This window comes from Pristiophorus japonicus, chromosome 16 (genome assembly GCF_044704955.1).
Source record: "Pristiophorus japonicus isolate sPriJap1 chromosome 16, sPriJap1.hap1, whole genome shotgun sequence".
NCBI classification, from domain to species: domain Eukaryota; kingdom Metazoa; phylum Chordata; class Chondrichthyes; family Pristiophoridae; genus Pristiophorus; species Pristiophorus japonicus.
This window is the reverse complement of record NC_091992.1, coordinates 128,237,862-128,255,804: the sequence shown is the minus strand read 5'-3', so window position 1 is coordinate 128,255,804 and position 17,943 is coordinate 128,237,862. Positions and strand designations below refer to the sequence as shown.

The 17,943-nt window shown below is 42.9% G+C and overlaps 1 protein-coding gene across 7 annotated transcripts in view; it reads right to left on the bottom strand.

Moving 5' to 3' along the window:
• The window catches only part of LOC139226821 (platelet endothelial cell adhesion molecule-like), a 151,171-nt gene that overhangs the window by 78,513 nt on the left and 54,715 nt on the right, over nt 1-17,943 (bottom strand). For 6 of the 7 annotated variants that reach the window (XM_070857862.1, XM_070857859.1, XM_070857861.1 and 3 more), the window contains 3 exons: nt 10,569-10,664; nt 10,436-10,460; nt 8,780-8,817 (listed from right to left, as the gene is read on the bottom strand). In XM_070857862.1, the coding sequence (XP_070713963.1) occupies nt 8,780-8,817; nt 10,436-10,460; nt 10,569-10,664 (159 nt within the window). The remainder of the gene's footprint in view (nt 1-8,779; nt 8,818-10,435; nt 10,461-10,568; nt 10,665-17,943) is intronic. The other variant, XM_070857860.1, reaches the window with a different exon arrangement.

Below are 17,943 nucleotides of genomic sequence, written 5' to 3'. Positions count from 1 at the left end.
AATCCTTCCCAAATGCCGAACACCCCCGGATGTTGAGCCCCCAGCCCCGGCGACCCCGGAGCCACGCCCCCGCGACGCCAACCACATCACATCCACCAACCGCCATCTGCGCAGTCAACCAGTCCACCCCACTCCGAACACTCCCCGCACCGAGGCATAGAGCCCCAGGCCCGCCCCTCCAACACATGTCGCCCCCCCAACACATGTCGCCCCCCCCAGACCTCCGCTGCAATGTGGCCCCTCCCGTCCCCTCCCTGCCCTGGGTTTCTCCGCCCCCCCACCTCCACCACTCTCCCCTCCATCCCCCGCCCCCGTCTCCCCTCCACTTCCCTCTGCCTCCCCGCACAGGCTCCCATCTTGGGGGCGGTAACCTTCTGGGGCCAGGAATTTTAGCCCCCAGCGTGGAAGTCCTGCTCCCGCCGCAGAATTGGCCTTACCCCCCCTCAATGGAAGCGGAGTGCTTACGGTGGACTTATACCCTGTATTATAATATATTAATATATAATATATAATATATTATATATTAACATATTTTATATATTAACATATATTAACATATATTTTATTTAAATATATTATATAATAACAGATAAATAGTAAAGATCTTGTCTCTGCAAAAATAGATCAATAAACAATATTTTCCTCAGTCTTATTTTTCCTCTCATTGTCTATTCTATTCACGTTATTTGGGAGGCCTTATATTTTTTTCCTATATTTATTTGGTGGGCCTATGTTCTTTCGCGGGCCTGGGGCTGCAGCCCCATCCGGCCCGTGGTTGCGGCCCCATCTGTCCCATGGTTAATCCACCTCTGATTATAATACTCCTTTGTGTACATCTTGTATGACCAACACTCAGTGTGTGCCAGTTCACAGGGCATACTGGATGGGAAAATTGGCCAGAGAGCTGTGAAGCCGCATCTTTGTTCATTTCAACTTAGCACTTATTCTGATTGGCCTGGGGAAGAAAACAGGAAATAACCAAAGGACTCGCGTATCCTTTTCTGGCCTTTACACTGTTGCGGTGGTAGACCATCATTATACCTATATGTAATGTGCTGGGGGATCAGCTCCAAGCAAAGGTTCATGTAGAGGGCAAAAAAAAAAATTAAATGGGCAGGTTTTTTCCCTGCAATCTCCAAGGCTTTTCTGAGCATTTGTGTAGTCCTGCAGCTTCTTTTATTACCACCAATGGTTTTTCCAGTGGGAATCCTCATATAGATGAGCTTTTTGGAGGAGGAAATGGAAGACCAGCAGATGCCAGATAGACCAGTGGCATTCTTTTTTAAAAATTTGTTCCTGTGATGAGGGTGTTGCTGATGAGGCCAGCATTTATTGCCCATCCCTAATTGCCCTCGAGAAGGTGGTGGTGAGCCATCTTCTTGTACCGCTGTAGTCCTTGTGGTGAAGGTACTCCCATAGTGCTGTTAGTGAGGGAATTCCAGGATTTTGACCCAGCAACGATGAAGGAACGCCGATATATTCCAAGTCAGGATGGTGTGACTTGGAGGGGAACTTGCAGGTGATGGTGTTCCCATGCATCTGCTGACCTTGTCCTTCTAGGTGGTAGAGGTCGCAGATTTGGGAGGTGCTGCCGAAGAAGCCTTGGCAAGTTGCTGCAGTGCATCAGGTAGATGGTACACACTGCAGCCACAGTGTGCCGGTGGTGCAGGGAGTGAATGTTGAAAGTGGTGGATGGGGGGCCAATCAAGCATGCTGCTTTGTCTTGTATGGTGTCGAGCTTCTTGAGTGTTGTTGGAGCTGCACTCATCCAAGCAAGTGGAGAGTGTTCCATCACACTCCTGACTTATGCGTTGTAGTGGAAATGCTTTGGGGAGACAGGAGGTGAGACATTCACTGCAGAATATCCAGCTCCTGACCTGCTCTTGTAGCCACAGAATTTATGTGGCGGGTCCAGTTACGTTTCTGGTCAATGGTAACCCCCAGGATGTTGATGGTGGGGGATTCGGCAAAGGTAATGCCGTTGAATGTCAAGGGGTGGTGGTTAGACTCTCGCTTGCTGGCACTTGTGTTGCACGAATGTTACTTGCCATTTATCAGCCCAAGCCAGAATATAATCCAGGACTTGCTGCATCTGGGCATAGACTGCTTCATTATCTGAGGAGTTGCGAATGGAACTAAACACTCTGCAATCATCAGCGAACATCCCCACTTCTGACCTTATGATGGAGGGAAGGTCATTGATGAAGCAGCTGAAGATGGTTGGGCCTAGGACACTGTCCCGAGGAACTCCTGCAGTGACGTCCAGGGACTGTGATGATTGACCTCCAACTACCACAACCATCTTCCTTTGTGCTAGGTATGACTCCAACCCGTGGAGAGTTTTATTCCTGATTCCCATTGACTTCAATTTTACGAGGGCTCCTTGATGCCACACTCAGTCAAATGCTGCCTTGATGACAAGGGCAGTCACTCTCACATCACCTCTGGAATTCAGCTTTTTTTTCCATGTTTGGACCAAGGCTGTAATGAGGTCTGGAGCCGAGTGGTCCTGGCGGAACCCAAACTGAGCATTGGTGAGCTGGTTATTGGCTAGTAAATGCCGCTTGATAGCACCCTCCATCACTTTGCTAATGATTTGAGAGTAGACTGATGGGGCGGTAATTGGCCGGATTGGATTTGTCCTGTTTTTTGTGGACAGGACATACCTGTGCCATTTTCGACAGCTTGGTTAGAGGCACGGCTAGTTCTGGAGCACAAGTCTTCAGCACGACAGCTGGAATGCGTGTTAGGGCCTATAGCCTTTGCTGTATCCAGTGCACTCAGCTGTTTCTTGATATCATGTGGAGTGAATCGAAATGGCTGAAGACAGTGGAGACCTCAGGAGGAGGCCGATATGGATCATCCACTCAGCACTTCTGGCTGAAGATGGTTGCAAACGCTTCAGTCTTGTCTTTTGCTCTCACGTGCTGGGCTCCACCATCATTGAGGATGGGGATATTCATGGAGCCTCCTCCCCCCGTTGGTTGTTTAATTGTCCATCACCATTCTCGGGACCAATATCCTCACGGGGAGCTGGGGAGGTTAGTAGTGTTGTTGGGGAGGGTTTAAACAAGCTTGGCAGGGGGATGGGAACCTGAGAATAGATTCAGTAGGGAGGAGAGTAAAGCTGGAATTAGAAAGCAAAAATGTAGAAAGTGAGTTTGTAGGACAGAGGAAACAAGCAGGAAAAAAGGGTAAAAAGACAAATTTAAAAGCTCTTTGTCTAAATGCATGTAACATTCGGAACAAAATAGATGAGTTGACGGCACAAATAGATACAAATCTGATAGCCATCACAGGGGCATGGTTGCAAGGTAACCAGGACTGGGAACTAAATATTCAGGGGTATTTGTCAATTTGGAAGGACAGACCGAAAGGAAAAGGAGGTGGGGTAGCACTGTTAATAAAGAATGGGATCAGTGCGTTAGTGAGAAACGATATTGGCTCAGAGGATCAAGATGTTGAATCAGTTTGGGTGGAGATAAAAAATAATAAGGGAAAGAAGTCACTGGTGGGAGTAGTCTATAGGCGCTCTCTAACAGTAGCTACACTAGAGGACAGAGTAGAAATCAAGAAACAATGGAGACTTGTAATAAAGGAACGGCAATAATCATGGGTGATTTTCACCTTCATATTGATTGGACAAAGCAAATTGGCCAGGGTAGCCTTAAGGAGGAATTCATAGAGTGTATCCTTGAACAGTACGTTGAGGAACCAACCAGGGAGCAGGCTATCTTAGATCTAGTACTGTGTAATGAGGCATTATTAATAAAAGATCTTGTAGTAAAAGATCCTCTAAGAATGAGTGACCATAATATGGTTTAATTTCAAATTCAGTTGGAGGGCGAGAAAGTTGGTTCTCAAACCAGGGTCCTAAGCTTAAATAAAGGAGACTATAAAGGTATGAGGGCAGAGTTGGCTAAAGTGGACTGGGGAAATAAACTAAAGAATGGGACGGTTGATGAGCAGTGGCAGACATTTAAGGAGATATTTCATAATTTGCAACAAAAATATATCCCAATGATAAGGAAAGACTGTAAGAGAAGGGACAACCATCCATGGCTAACAAATGAAATAAGGGAGGGTATCAAATTGAAAACCAAGGCATACAATGTGGCCATTTAGCACGGGTGGTAGTGCCACACAACACGATGGAGGGTGTTCGCAATATGAAGACGTAATTTCGTCTCCACGAGGATTGTAAGGTGGTCACTGCTACCAATGCTGTCATGGACAGATGCATCTGCGACAGGTAGATTGGTGAGGGCGAGGTCAAGTAGTTTTTCCCTCATGTTGGTTCTCTCACCACCTGTCCCAGTCCTAGTATGGCAGCTATGTCCTTCAGGACTTGGCCAGCTCTGGTGCTACTTCAGGACTCGGCCAGCTCGGTCAGTAGTGGTGATGAACATTGAAGTTTCCCCACCCAGAGTTCATTCTGTTTTCCCATGCTTTCCTCAATGCTTCTTCCATGTGGTGTTCAACATAGAGGAGTACTGATTCATCAGCTGAGGGAGAGCGGTAGGTAATCAGCAGGAGGTTTCCTTGACCATGCTTAACCTGAAGCCATGAGACTTCATGGGGCCCAGAGTAAATGTTGAGAACTCCTAGGGCCACACCCTCCTGACTGTATATCACTGTGCTGCCATCTCTGGCGGATCTGTCCTGCCGGTGGGACAGGACATACCCAGGGATGGTGATGGAGGAATCTGGCTCATTGGTATGATTCTGTGAGTATGACAGTGTCAGGCTGCTGCTTGACTAGTCTGTGGGACAGCTCTCCCAATTTTGGCACAAGTCCCTAGTTGTTAGTGAGGAGGATCGACTGGGCTGGGTGTGCTGTGTCCGAAGCCGTTGCTGAGGTCGATCCGGGTGGTCTGTCCTTTTATTCTTGTTATTGTTTTTCGTAGCGGTTCTGTACAACTGAATGGCTTGCTAGGCCAATTCAGAAGGCAGTTAAGAGTCAACCACATTGCTATGGGTCTGGAGTCACATATAGGCCAGACCAGGTAAGGACTGCCGATTTCCTTTCCTAAAAGTCATTAGTGAACCAGATATGGCAATCTGATAGTTTCATGGTCACCATTACTGATACTAGCTTTTTATTCCACATTTATTTAATTAACTGAATTATAATTCCCCAGCTGCCGTGGTAGGATTTGAACTCACGTCTCTGGATCATTAGTCCAGGTCTCTGGATTATTAGTCCAGCAACATAACCACTATACTACATTCTGTGCCCACTCGCTGGCACCCTTGCAACTGCATCTACAGAAAGGAGATGCAGATACTTCACTTTGGCAGAGAATTAGCATATATGGAGGCTCCAGCTCTCAAGGTAAGTTGTGACAGCAGGCCTGACTTACAATAATGCCAAATGGTTCTTTGGAAGCACTCCAGTTACAGTGGATCATATTTTCAGTGATACCATATTAAAGAAGCCTCTTTTCTGGCCTTTACACTGTTGCGGTGGTAGACCATCATTATACCTATATGTAATGTGCTGGGGAATCAGCTGCAGGCAAAAGTCATATAGAGGGCAAAGAAACATAGAAACATAGAAAATAGGTGCAGGAGTAGGCCATTCGGCCCTTCTAGCCTGCACCGCCATTCAATGAGTTCATGGCTGAACATGCAACTTCAGTACCCCATTCCTGCTTTTTCACCATACCCCTTGATTCCCCTAGTAGTAAGGACTTCATCTAACTCCTTTTTGAATATATTTAGTGAATTGGCCTCAACAACTTTCTGTGGTAGAGAATTCCACAGGTTCACCACTCTCTGAGTGAAGAAATTCCTCCTCATCTCGGTCCTAAATGGCTTCCCCCTTATCCTTAGACTGTGTCCCCTGGTTCTGGACTTCCCCAACATTGGGAACATTCTTCCTGCATCTAACCTGTCTAACCCCGTCAGAATTTTAAACGTTTCTATGAGGTCCCCTCTCATTCTTCTGAACTCCAGTGAATACACGCCCAGTTGATCCAGTCTTTCTTGATAGGTCAGTCCCGCCATCCCGGGAATCAGTCTGGTGAACCTTCGCTGCACTCCCTCAATAGCAAGAATGTCCTTCCTCAGGTTAGGAGACCAAAACTGTACACAATACTCCAGGTGTGGCCTCACCAAGGCCCTGTACAATTGTAGCAACACCTCCCTGCCCCTGTACTCAAATCCCCTCGCTATGAAGGCCAACATGCCATTTGCTTTCTTAACCGCCTGCTGTACCTGCATGCCAACCTTCAATGACTGATGTACCATGACACCAGGTCTCGTTGCACCTTCCCTTTTCCTAATCTGTCACCATTCAGATAATAGTCTGTCTCTCTGTTTTTACCACCAAAGTGGATAACCTCACATTTATCCACATTATACTAGAATGAAATGAAATGAACGGGCTTTAGGCCACTTTTGCCCCTTTTTTCTTAATTTTTGTTTTTTCCTTGTAATCACCTGCAGCTTCTTTTATTACCACCAATGGTTTTTCCAGTGGGAATCCTCATTTAGATGAGATTTTTGGAGGAGGAAATGAAAGACCAGCGGATGCCAGATAGATCAGGCTGTACCAGTGGCATTCTGTGATCGCAGGCCTGACTCACAATAATGCTGCATGGTTCTTTGGAAGCACCCCAGTCACAGTGGACCATATTTTCAGTGATACCATATTAAAGAGGCCTCATTAGTTGTACCAGCCAAGATGCCACCAACCATAGCTGCAGGCACTGCCATACATACATGCCAGTGACCAAGGGGAACTGTCCTCATGTTAAAATGCAGCAAAAGGTTGCCACAGTCAGTGACATTAGCAGTCAGCTGCAGCTTCCAACTTGTTTCCACTGTTTTACTGGCATGCTGCAATGCTGGCCAATGGGGATGGTGCCTTGGAGTGGCCAACAGGGTTGCCCATTTGTAGCTAACTCTTGCAGTATCACCTCCACTTCTGCAACTTTTAAAGAGAGGTTTCTGGGTTGTTCAGTTATTTACTTAGACATTTACCTACCCATTGAGTTTTCTATTCCTTTATTTTTGATTAATTCATTGCATTGCTTTCTCCTCCCCTGCCTTGGTAAGGACTGCCAATTGATTGAAGTGCTTTTTGAGCCTTTCCAAAAGATGTCAGAATGTTTTTGCTTTCTTCTTTCCTGCCATATCTCTTTAATTGTCTGCAACTCTTTAAATTTCACCAAATGCAATGTTCCACTCCAACCACTAGTGTGCCCTGTACCTTCCTAAATCTGTACCTGGAGCAGTGAATAAGAATGCAATGACCTGACCTGCAAAAATGCAATGATTTAATGCATTAGCAGTCTGAGATTTGCACCAATTTTTAACCATTTACCAATGATTTTGGGTTAGGCATGAAAATCAGCACCCGTGAGTTGAATTTTTTCCTAACCCTTCATAAGAACATAAAAGATAGGAGGAGGAGTAGGCTATTTGACTCCTCGAGCCTGCTCCGCCATTTATAAGATCATGGCTGATCTGATCTTGGGCTCAGCTCCACTTCCCTGCCCGTTCCCCATAACCCTTCACTCCCATATCACTCGAAAATCTGTCTCTTTCCACCTTAAATATATTCAATGACCCAGTCTGCAGCGCTCTCTGGGGCAGAGAATTCCACAGATTTACAACCCTCAGAGAAGAAATTTCTCCTCATCTCAGTTTTAAATGGTCGGCCTCTTATTCTAAGAATATGTTCCCTAGTTTTAGTTTCCCCTATGAGTGGAAATAGCCTCTCTGCATCCACCTTGTCGAGCCCCCTCATTATCTTATATTTCAATAAGATCATCTCACATTCTTCTGAACTCCAATGAGTACAGGCCCAACCTGCACAACCTTTCTTCATAAGTCAACCCCTTCATCTCAGGAATCAACCTAGTGAACCTTCTCTGAACTGCCTCCAATGCAAGTATATCCCTCCTTAAATACTCTAGGTGTGGCCTCACCAATACCCTGTACAGTTGTAGCAGGACTTCTCTGCTTTTATACTTCACCCCCCCCTCGCAATAAAGGCCAACATTCCATTCGCCTTCCTGATTACTTGCTGCAACTTTTTGTATTTCATGCACAAGGATGTGCAGTACAAAAATTATTTGCGCCACAAATTGCTGGAACTGCGGGCTGATAACGGTGCAGCGAGGTCAACGAGGCATCAGGGACCATGGTGAATGACAGGATGAACACTTACCTCCTGAACCAATGGGATTTAAGGATAGATAAAAACAGAAGAATGATTGAGAAGCAAATAGGGTGAATTAGAGTCAAATTAGACACAGAAAGAGAAATAAGGAGTGGAAAAAAAATTGGATTAAGGGAGAGAAAAAGAGCCAGAAAGGAAATGTAAGAAAAAAATTAAAATATTTAAAATCTCTAGGAATAATTTACTACCTAGTGAGACTCCACAATTTCAATTGTTCTCTTTCTGGACCTCTGAGGCTGAGTGGCATTGCAGAAACATAAATCTTGTCATTAAAAGGGTCCTTACGTCGTTAAATACCAGCCCTAACTTTCTGCAGCTTAATTTATTTTAACAGCTCAAATGCAGCAATATCTTGAAATGCATTGGGAGGTTGACGGCGAACTCTTTTTTTGCAAGGTTAACAGTAGAGCAGCGCAAATTGTCCAGCAATTTGTGACTATTTGTAACTCACGGCGTATGTCTTCTTCACCACAAATTGCCAATATATCACAACTTGCATTGATATGAGCACCTTTAACATAGAAGTTATCCCACGGCATTTTATTAATTTCTTATTACTGTGTTCCATGCATAAGAAAGTAGATTTACCATGGTTATGTCGCAAGGGTCCTTGATGTGTTTTATAGCTGCAATTAAATTTAAAAAATGAAAGATAACAGCTGATATTTGTTAAACTGCTTGTAAATCCACTGACATTCAAGAAAATCCATAATTCTTATCATTAAAAACAAAATATTATCTGTAGTTAATATGTGTAAACCTAAAAAAAGATAAAATTGAATCAACTTATTAAACTAATACTGATCAAAGATAAACAATTGGCTATACGCCTCCATTTTCTCTATAGATTATTTTGCTGCTTTTGCTGTTAATGAACTGCTCTATTGATGGTCATATTAGCATGGATAGAGAATTGGCTAACTAACAGAAAACAGAGAGTCAGGATAAATGGTTCATTCTCTGGTTGGCAACCAGTAACTAGTGGGGTGCTGCAGGGATCAGTGCTGGGATCCCAACTATTTACAATCTACATTAACGACTTGGAAGAAGGGACCGAGTGTAACGTAGCCAAGTTTGCTGACGATACAAAGATGGGAGGAAAAGCAACGAGTGAGGAGGATACAAAACATCTGCAAAAGGACAGACAGGCTAAGTGAGTGGGCAAAAATTGTTGGAAAGTGTGAGGTCATACACTTTGGCAGAAAAAAAATCAAACAGCAAGTTATTACTTAAATGGAGAAAGATTGCAAAGTGCTGCAGTACAGCGGGACCTGGGGGTACTTGTGCATGAAACACAAAAGGATAGTATGCAGTTACAGCAAGTAATCAGGAAGGCCAATGGTATCTTGGCCTTTATTGCAAAGGAGATGGAGTATAAAAGCAGGGAAGTCTTGCTACAGCTATATAAGGTATTGGTGAGGCCACACCTGGAATACTGTGTGCAGTTTTGGTTTCCATATTTATGAAAGGATATACTGTTTTGGAGGCAGTTCAGAGAAGGTTCACTAGGTTGATTCCGAGGATGAGGGGGTTGATTTATGAGGAAAGGTTGAGTAGGTTGGGTCTCTACTCATTGGAATTCAGAAGAATGAGAGGTGATCTTAGCGAAACGTATAAGATTATGAGGGGGCTTGACAAGGTGGATGCAGAGAGGATGTTTCCACTGATGGGAGAGACTAGAACTAGAGGGCATGGTCTTAGAATAAGGGGCCGCCCATTTAAAACAGAGATGAGGAGAAAAATCTTCTCTCAGAGGGTGAATTCGCTGCCTGAGAGAGCTGTGGAAGCTGGGACATTGAATAAATTTAAGACAGAAATAGATAGTTTCTTAAACGATGAGGGGATAAGGGGTTATGGGAAGCGGGCGGGGAAATGGAGCTGAGTCCATGATCAGATCAGCCATGATCTTATTAAATGGCGGAGCAGGCTCAAGCGGCCGTATGGCCTACTCCTGTTCCTATTTCTTATGTTCTTATGTTATGAGTTGCATATCTGCTATTCCACTTTCATTTTCTTTTATACTCATGGCATCACTCATTGGATGCACTACATGGAGTGAGGGAGCGGCACAACTTTTAGCAATATTGTAGTAGCAGATTTACTTTGCTTCTTTGAACAACATGTAGAATTGTGCTCGAGTATTACTCTTTTTACTTTGTTGTTCACAAAAGCAAAAATACAGACAATTGCTTGAATAACTAATTAGACATCAAAGTTCTGTAGGACTGATTTAAGAAAGCCTACCTTTCATCCTCTTGGTTTTTATCTGCTGATAGAAAAAACATTAAATGATAAAGATAAATATTAAACCACCCAGTTGGCAAAATACTTCAAATAACGATAAGCAATGAATGTAACCATGCAAAGAGACACTCACCTTTATTATTCTTGTACCAACATAGAGCTATTACTGATATTGCTATTACCACCAGTAAAATGAATGCAATTACTCCATATATCCACCACCGAGTACCTGGAGGGAAAGAAAAATGTTTTATTTCACAAGCTTTTAATAGCTATTGTTCTGCTACTTGTCACATTAATAAAATATATGGGTTTGCAGAAGGGTATATACAAGAAGAAAATATTGCATGTTGGTTCTTCTCTTTGTGTTACGACCTAATAGTTCCAGATATAATCGTTTTTTCCCCATTTTCTTATTACTTATTTGTTTTATTCATTACTAAATTAAGGTCAAATGTATATATATATATTATATATATATATATTTTTAATTTGTATATTAGGTGGCATCTATGAGGACAGATGCCTCACCAAGTTGATCCTAAAGGTTGATCAGAGAACTATAAGACTTGGAGCAATTGCATTAGCGGGTTAACAAGAAAGATCATAATTTTGCCACGGCTTAACACATGGTCCAACTACTATGCTTCTGTAAGTACTAGCACAACCACTGTCCAAAACATTTGGGAAAGTCTTAGCATTAATTGTTTTTTTTTTTACATGAACAGCCCACTCCCCATGTGTAAATCCAGGTCTCCAGCTCTGCTTAAATTTACGTTCCCAAGCGTTGATTATAAAAACATAAGAAATAGGAACACAAGTAGACCATATGGCCCCTCGAGGTTGCTCCGCCATTCAATAAGATCATGACTGATCTGATCATGGACTCAGTTCCACTTCCCCGCCCGCTCCCCATAATGCCTTATCGTTTAAGAAACTATCTATTTCTGTCTTAAATTTATTCAATATCCCAGAATGACTAAGAAAGCAATAAAGAAAGGAAAGATAGATTATGAAAGTAAACTTGCGCAAAACATAAAAACAGATAGTAAAAGCTTTTACCGATATATAAAACGGAAAAGGGTGACTAAAGTAAATGTTGGTCCCTTAGAAGATGAGAAGGGGGATTTAATAATGGGAAATGTGGAAATGGCTGAGACCTTAAACAATTATTTTGCTTCGGTCTTCACAGTGGAAGACACAAAAACCATGCCAAAAATTGCTGGTCACGGGAATGTGGGAAGGGAGGACCTTGAGACAATCACTATCACTAGGGAGGTAGTGCTGGACAGGCTAATGGGACTCAAGGTAGACAAGTCCACTGGTCTACCTTGAGTCCCATTAGCCTGTCCAGCACTACCTCATCCCAGGGTATTAAAAGAGATGGCGGAAGTTATAGCAGATGCATTCGTTATAATTTAGCAAAATTCTCTGGACTCTGGGGAGGTACCAGCGGATTGGAAAGCAGCTAATGTAACGCCTCTGTTTAAAAAAGGGGGCAGACAAAAGGCAGGTAACTATAGGCCAGTTAGTTTAACATCTGTAGTGGGGAAAATGCCTGAAGCTATCATTAAGGAAGAAATAGAGGGACATCTAGATAGGAATAGTGCAATCAAGCAGACACAACATGGATTCACGAAGGGGAAATCATGTTTAACTAATTTACTGGAATTCTTTGAGGATATAACGAGCATGGTGGATAGAGGTGCACCGATGGATGTGGTGTATTTGGATTTCCAAAAGGCATTCGATAAGGTGCCACACAAAAGGTTACTGCAGAAGATAAAGGTACGTGGAGTCAGAGGAAATGTATTAGCATGGATCGAGAATTGGCTAACTAACAGAAAGCAGAGAGTTGGGATAAATGGGTCCTTTTCAGGTTGGCAATCGGTGGTTAGTGGTGTGCCACAGGGATCGGTGCTGGGACCACAACTGTTTACAATATACATAGACGACCTGGAAGAGGGGACAGAGTGTAGTGTAACAAAATTTGCAGATGACACAAAGATTAGTGGGAAAGCGGGTTGTGTAGAGGACACAGAGAGGCTGCAAAGAGATTTAGATAGGTTAAGCGAATGGGCTAAGGTTTGGCAGATGGAATACAATGTCGGAAAATGTGAGGTCATCCACCTTGGGAAAAAAAAAACAGTAAAAGGGAATATTATTTGAATGGGGAGAAATTACAACATGCTGTGGTGCAGAAGGACCTGGGGATCCTTGTGCATGAATCCCAAAAAGTTAGTTTGCAGGTGCAGCAGGTAATCAGGAAGGCGAATGGAATATTGGCCTTCATTGCGAGAGGGATGGAGTACAAAAGCAGGGAGGTCCTGCTGCAACTGTATAGGATATTGGTGAGGCCGCACCTGGAGTACTGCGTGCAGTTTTGGTCACCTTACTTAAAGGAAGGATATACTAGCTTTGGAGGGAGTACAGAGACGATTCACTAGGCTGATTCCGGAGATGAGGGGGTTACCTTATGATGATAGATTGAGTAGACTGGGTCTTTACTCGTTGGAGTTCAGAAGGATGAGGGGTGATCTTATAGAAACATTTAAAATAATGAAAGGGATAGACAAGATAGAGGCAGAGAGGTTGTTTCCACTGGTTGAGGAGTCCAGAACTAGGGGGCACAGCCTCAAAATATGGGGGAGCCAATTTAAAACCGAGTTGAGAAGGAATTTCTTCTCCCAGAGGGTTGTGAATCTGTGGAATTCTCTGCCCAAGGAAGCAGTTGAGGCTAGCTCATTGAATGTATTTAAATCACAGATAGATAGATTTTTAACCAATAAGGGAATTAAGGGTTATGGGGAGCGGGCGGGTAAGTGGAGCTGAGTCCACGGCCAGATCAGCCAAGACCTTGTTGAATGGCGGAGCAGGCTCAAGGGGCTAGATGGCCTACTCCTGTTCTTAATTCTTATGTTCTTATGTTATGTTCCACAGCTCTCTGAGGCAGTGAATTCCACAGATTTACAACTCTCTGAGAATAAATTTCTCATTTCTGTTTTAAATGGGCAGCCCCTTATTCTAAGATCATGCCCTCTAGTTCTAGTCTCCCCATCAGTGGAAACATCCTCTGCTTCCACCTTGTCAAGCCCCCTCATAATCTTGTACGTTTCGATAAGATCACCTTTCATTCTTCTGAATTCCAATGAGTAGAGACCCAACCTACTTAACCTTTCCTCATAAATCAACCCCCTTATCCCGGGAATCAACCTAGTGAACCTTCTCTGAATTATGATCCCAAGCTCTGATTATGATCCTGGCTCTGGTTTAAATTCTCCCCCCTCAGCTCGGATTAAACTCCCACTCACTATTAAACTTAGGACAGGGGCAGCAGAGTTTTGGAAGTTTACAGAGGGTAAAACATGGGAGGCCAGCCAGCAGTGCGATGGAATAATTAAGTCTAGAGGTAACAAAGGCATGGATGAGGATTTAACCAGCAGATGAGCTGAGGTAGGAGTAGAGTTGGGCGATGTTACGGAGGTGGAAATAGGCGATCTTAGTGATGGTGCGGATATGTGGTCGGAAGCTATTCTTGGGATCAAATATGGCAGACAGGTTGCAACAGGAGATTGAACTCTGGTTGATTTTTGTTGTCTCTAGCTTGGTAACATTGAGGCCAGTTGTAAAACCACCACCACCACTGTCTTATTTAAGGTACCTAATTCAGTACTTACCAGTAATTGAACCTAAGACTTTCCTGGTCTGAAGACTCAATACTACACGACTGTGATATATTTACCTATTTGACCAAGGGGATTCCTCACAGCTCTATTTCTGTATTTACAGTTTTTCAAGTTTAAGTGTATACATAGTGAGAAAAAAGAAGTTGCAGTTCGCAGGCTTATGAATTGGTACAGAATGTGCAGCTGTTTAAATTGGTAGAATCTAGATAAATCTAGATATGGTTTCAGCCATGGCTCAATGAATAGCACCATTGCCTCAGTTAGAGGGTGGTGGGTTTGAGTCACACTCCAGACTTGAGCACAAAATATCAGCTGACACTCCAGTGCAGTACTGAGGGAGTTGCAATGTCAGAAGTGCCGTCTTTCGGATGAGATGTTAAACCACCCCCCTCAGGCAGACGTAAAAGATTCCTTGGCACTATTTTGAAGAAGTGATGGGGAGTTCTCCCCAGTATCCTGACCAATATTTATCCCTTAACCAACATCACTAAAACAGATTATCTGGTCATTATCACATTGCTGTTTGTGGGAGCTTGCTGTGCGTAAATTGCCTGTTGCGTTTCTTACAATATAATAGTAACTACTCTTCAAAAAAAAACTTTATTTGCTGTATAGCGCTTTGTGATGCCCTGAGGTTATGAAACGCTATGAAAATGCTTCTCCTTATTTTGAAATGATACAAATCATTAGTTAGGCCATAGTTATAATACTGTATCCAATTGTGGATGCCTTATTTTAGACAGGATATCAAGACGATGAAGGGGTGCAGAAAATACGCACTAAGATGTGACCACGGATGAAAGATTTTAATTTAAAGGAGTGTAGAGAAATTGGGCCCTTTTGATTATTAAAAAAAATGTTAAGAAGAAATGTTTAAAATAATGATGGGTTTTTATATGTTTAATTGGGAAATATTGTTTCTGCTGGTGAGTCATAACAGGAGGGCATAAATGTAATATTACCACATTAATGAAGGGAGAGATTAGGAGAATTTTTTTACACCAAGGACTTTTAGGACATGCCTTACCACAATCTGTGATGGACAGCTTTTAACAAGAAAGTGGATAAGTATTTGAAGAAGAAAAATTTGAAAGCGTACAGGGAAAGGGCCAATGATTGGGAATAAATGGATAATTCTTTCACAGGCTCCTTCTGTGTTACACAATTTGATTCTATAAATCATATAAAAACCTCAAAGATGTGAAAATATTCAATAAAGTCACGGGGCGTGCAACAAACTTGCATAAAGGGCTCTTCGGATGTCGGAATAGGTAAATGCACTGTTCAGCTACATGAGCTAGGGACACCTTGGGTTTTCATCCCTGGTCTGTATTGTTTTAGCTAATATTAAGGGCATAACAATTAGCCTTAACATCGTGAGCTGAAGAGAAGAAATATCAGACAGAGTTCCTACTCCTTATACAAACATAAGAACATAAGAAATAGGAGCAGGAGTAGGTCATTTGGCCCCTCGAGCCTGCTCTGCTATTCAATAAGATCATGGCTGATCTGGTCTTGGCCTCAACTCCACTTCCCCGCCTGCTCCCCATAACCCTTGAACCCTTGACACACATTATCCAGTGATCCTGCTTGAATTTGTGCATGTGTGGATGTTGAAATTGGGTTTGGGTGAATGTCCCCTCATATTAAAATAGTTTGCTAACACTAATCTAAAATAGTGCAATGAAGAATGGCCACTTGGGCGAGGTTCCAGAGAGCTACTAGCACCCATAGGGCCATAGCCTTAAAAGAGTCAGTATGCTTAGGAGAGAAGAGAAACCTGGAGGAGAAAAACATTACTGCTTAAAGTTGATACTGAAATCCAAGTATTATTACTGCTCCAATGAATTAGGCAAACTGAAATTATAATATAAATGAATATTGTATAACAAAGTTACCCAATATAACCTCAGTGACACCTGTAACTAAGAATGCATAGTACTATGAAGGTACAGTGTGCAGTTAGCATATACATACTTAAAATATGAAATGATATTCCATTACTGCAATGTGAAGAAATTTGATTTTCAGCTTTACATCTGTACTCTCCAGAATGCTCCATTGTGTCTACTGTTATGTGAAAAACTGCTAGTATTGCCTGGGTTGTAGAGGCTGATTGGAGAGTTAATTGATTCCGATACAGTGTGTAAGTGATTGGAAGAGTTCCTGTGCTTGTTATGCAGTGCAGTGTCAGAGTTTCTCCTAACTTCACCTCGGTAGAGTTCAACAGAGGATAAAGCAGCGGTGTGGATACAGGAACTGAAATGAGAAGAAGTATGTTATGGTATGTAGAAGATATAGCTCTGTTAACCAACAAAGTAAATCCAAACATTACTTGTAGCTTAATCACCTGATAACCCAGCAGGGACCAATTGTGCAATATTGTTTGCCAATGGCAAAAAACATGAGACCGTTAAAATAAATGTGGTAAAAATGTAAGAAATCACAACATTTTACAAAACTACTTGATCTCCTAGAAGGTTGCTGCAGGAAAAGAAGTTTTAAAAATTTGCGCATCTCTTATGGCACTGCTCACAGTAAGTCAGTGGATCACAGTCAGGACAGGAAAATGATGCCATATATATTTATTCTTCTAAAATGTAGGTGCATGTCCCTTTAAAGCTACAGGAATCCTGGTAGTGCACTGCGTGCTACACAATTTCACCCTGCAAAGAGTCATGGAGCCCCTGGAGAAGGAAATGCCAAGGCACAGCATGAGGACAACCAAAGGGAGTATGAAGAATTTGAACATAAGAACGTAAGAAATAGCCATACAGCCCCTCGAGCCTGCTCCGCCATTCAATAAGATCATGGCTGATCCGATCATGGACTCAGCTCCACTTCCCCGCCCGCTTCCCATAACCCCTTATCCCCTTATCGTTTAAGAAACTGTCTATTTCTGTCTTAAATTTATTCAATGTCCCAGCTTCCACAGCTCTCTGGGACAGTGAATTCCACAGATTTACAACCCTCTGAGAAAATAAATTTCTCATCTCTGTTTTAAATGGGCGGCCCCTTATTCTAAGACCATGCCCTTGAGTTCTAGACTCCCCCATCAGTGGAAATATCCTCTCTGCATCCACCTTGTCAAGCCCCTCATAATCTTACACATTTCGATAAGATCACCTCTCATTCTTCTGAATTCCAATGAGTAGAGGCCCAACCTCCTCAACCTTTCCTCATAAATCAACCCCCTCATCCGCAGAATCAACCTATTGAACCTTCTCTGAACTGCCTCCAAAGCAAGTATATCCTTTTGTAAATATGGAAACCAAAACTGCACGCAGTATTCCAGGTGTGGCCTCACCAATATTTTATATAGCTGTAGCAAGACTTCCCTGCTTTTATACTCCATCCCCTTTTCAATAAAGGCCAAGATACCACTTCCTGATCACTTGCTGTAACTGCATACTATCCTTTTGTGTTTCATGCACAAGTACCCCCAGGTCCCGCTGTACTGCAGCACTTTGCAATCATTCTCCATTTAAATAATAACTTGCTCTTTGATTTTTTTCTGCCAAATTTTTGCCCACTCACTTAGCCTGTCTATGTCCTTTTACAGATTTTTTGTGTCTTCCTCACACATTGCTTTTCCTCCCATCTTTGTATTGTCAGCAAACTTGGCTACGTTATACTCAGTCCCTTCTTCCATATCGTTAATATAGATACTGTGGAGTAAAACCTCCAATTCTGGCTTGAAGAGCCATTCAGCAGGCTGTCATACAGGAGAACCTCTCTGAGCCTTGCAGTGTGCCCACTGCATTAACAATCTAGTTTTCTTCTTCCCATTGCCTCCACAAATATGTCTTCATCAACAGTACC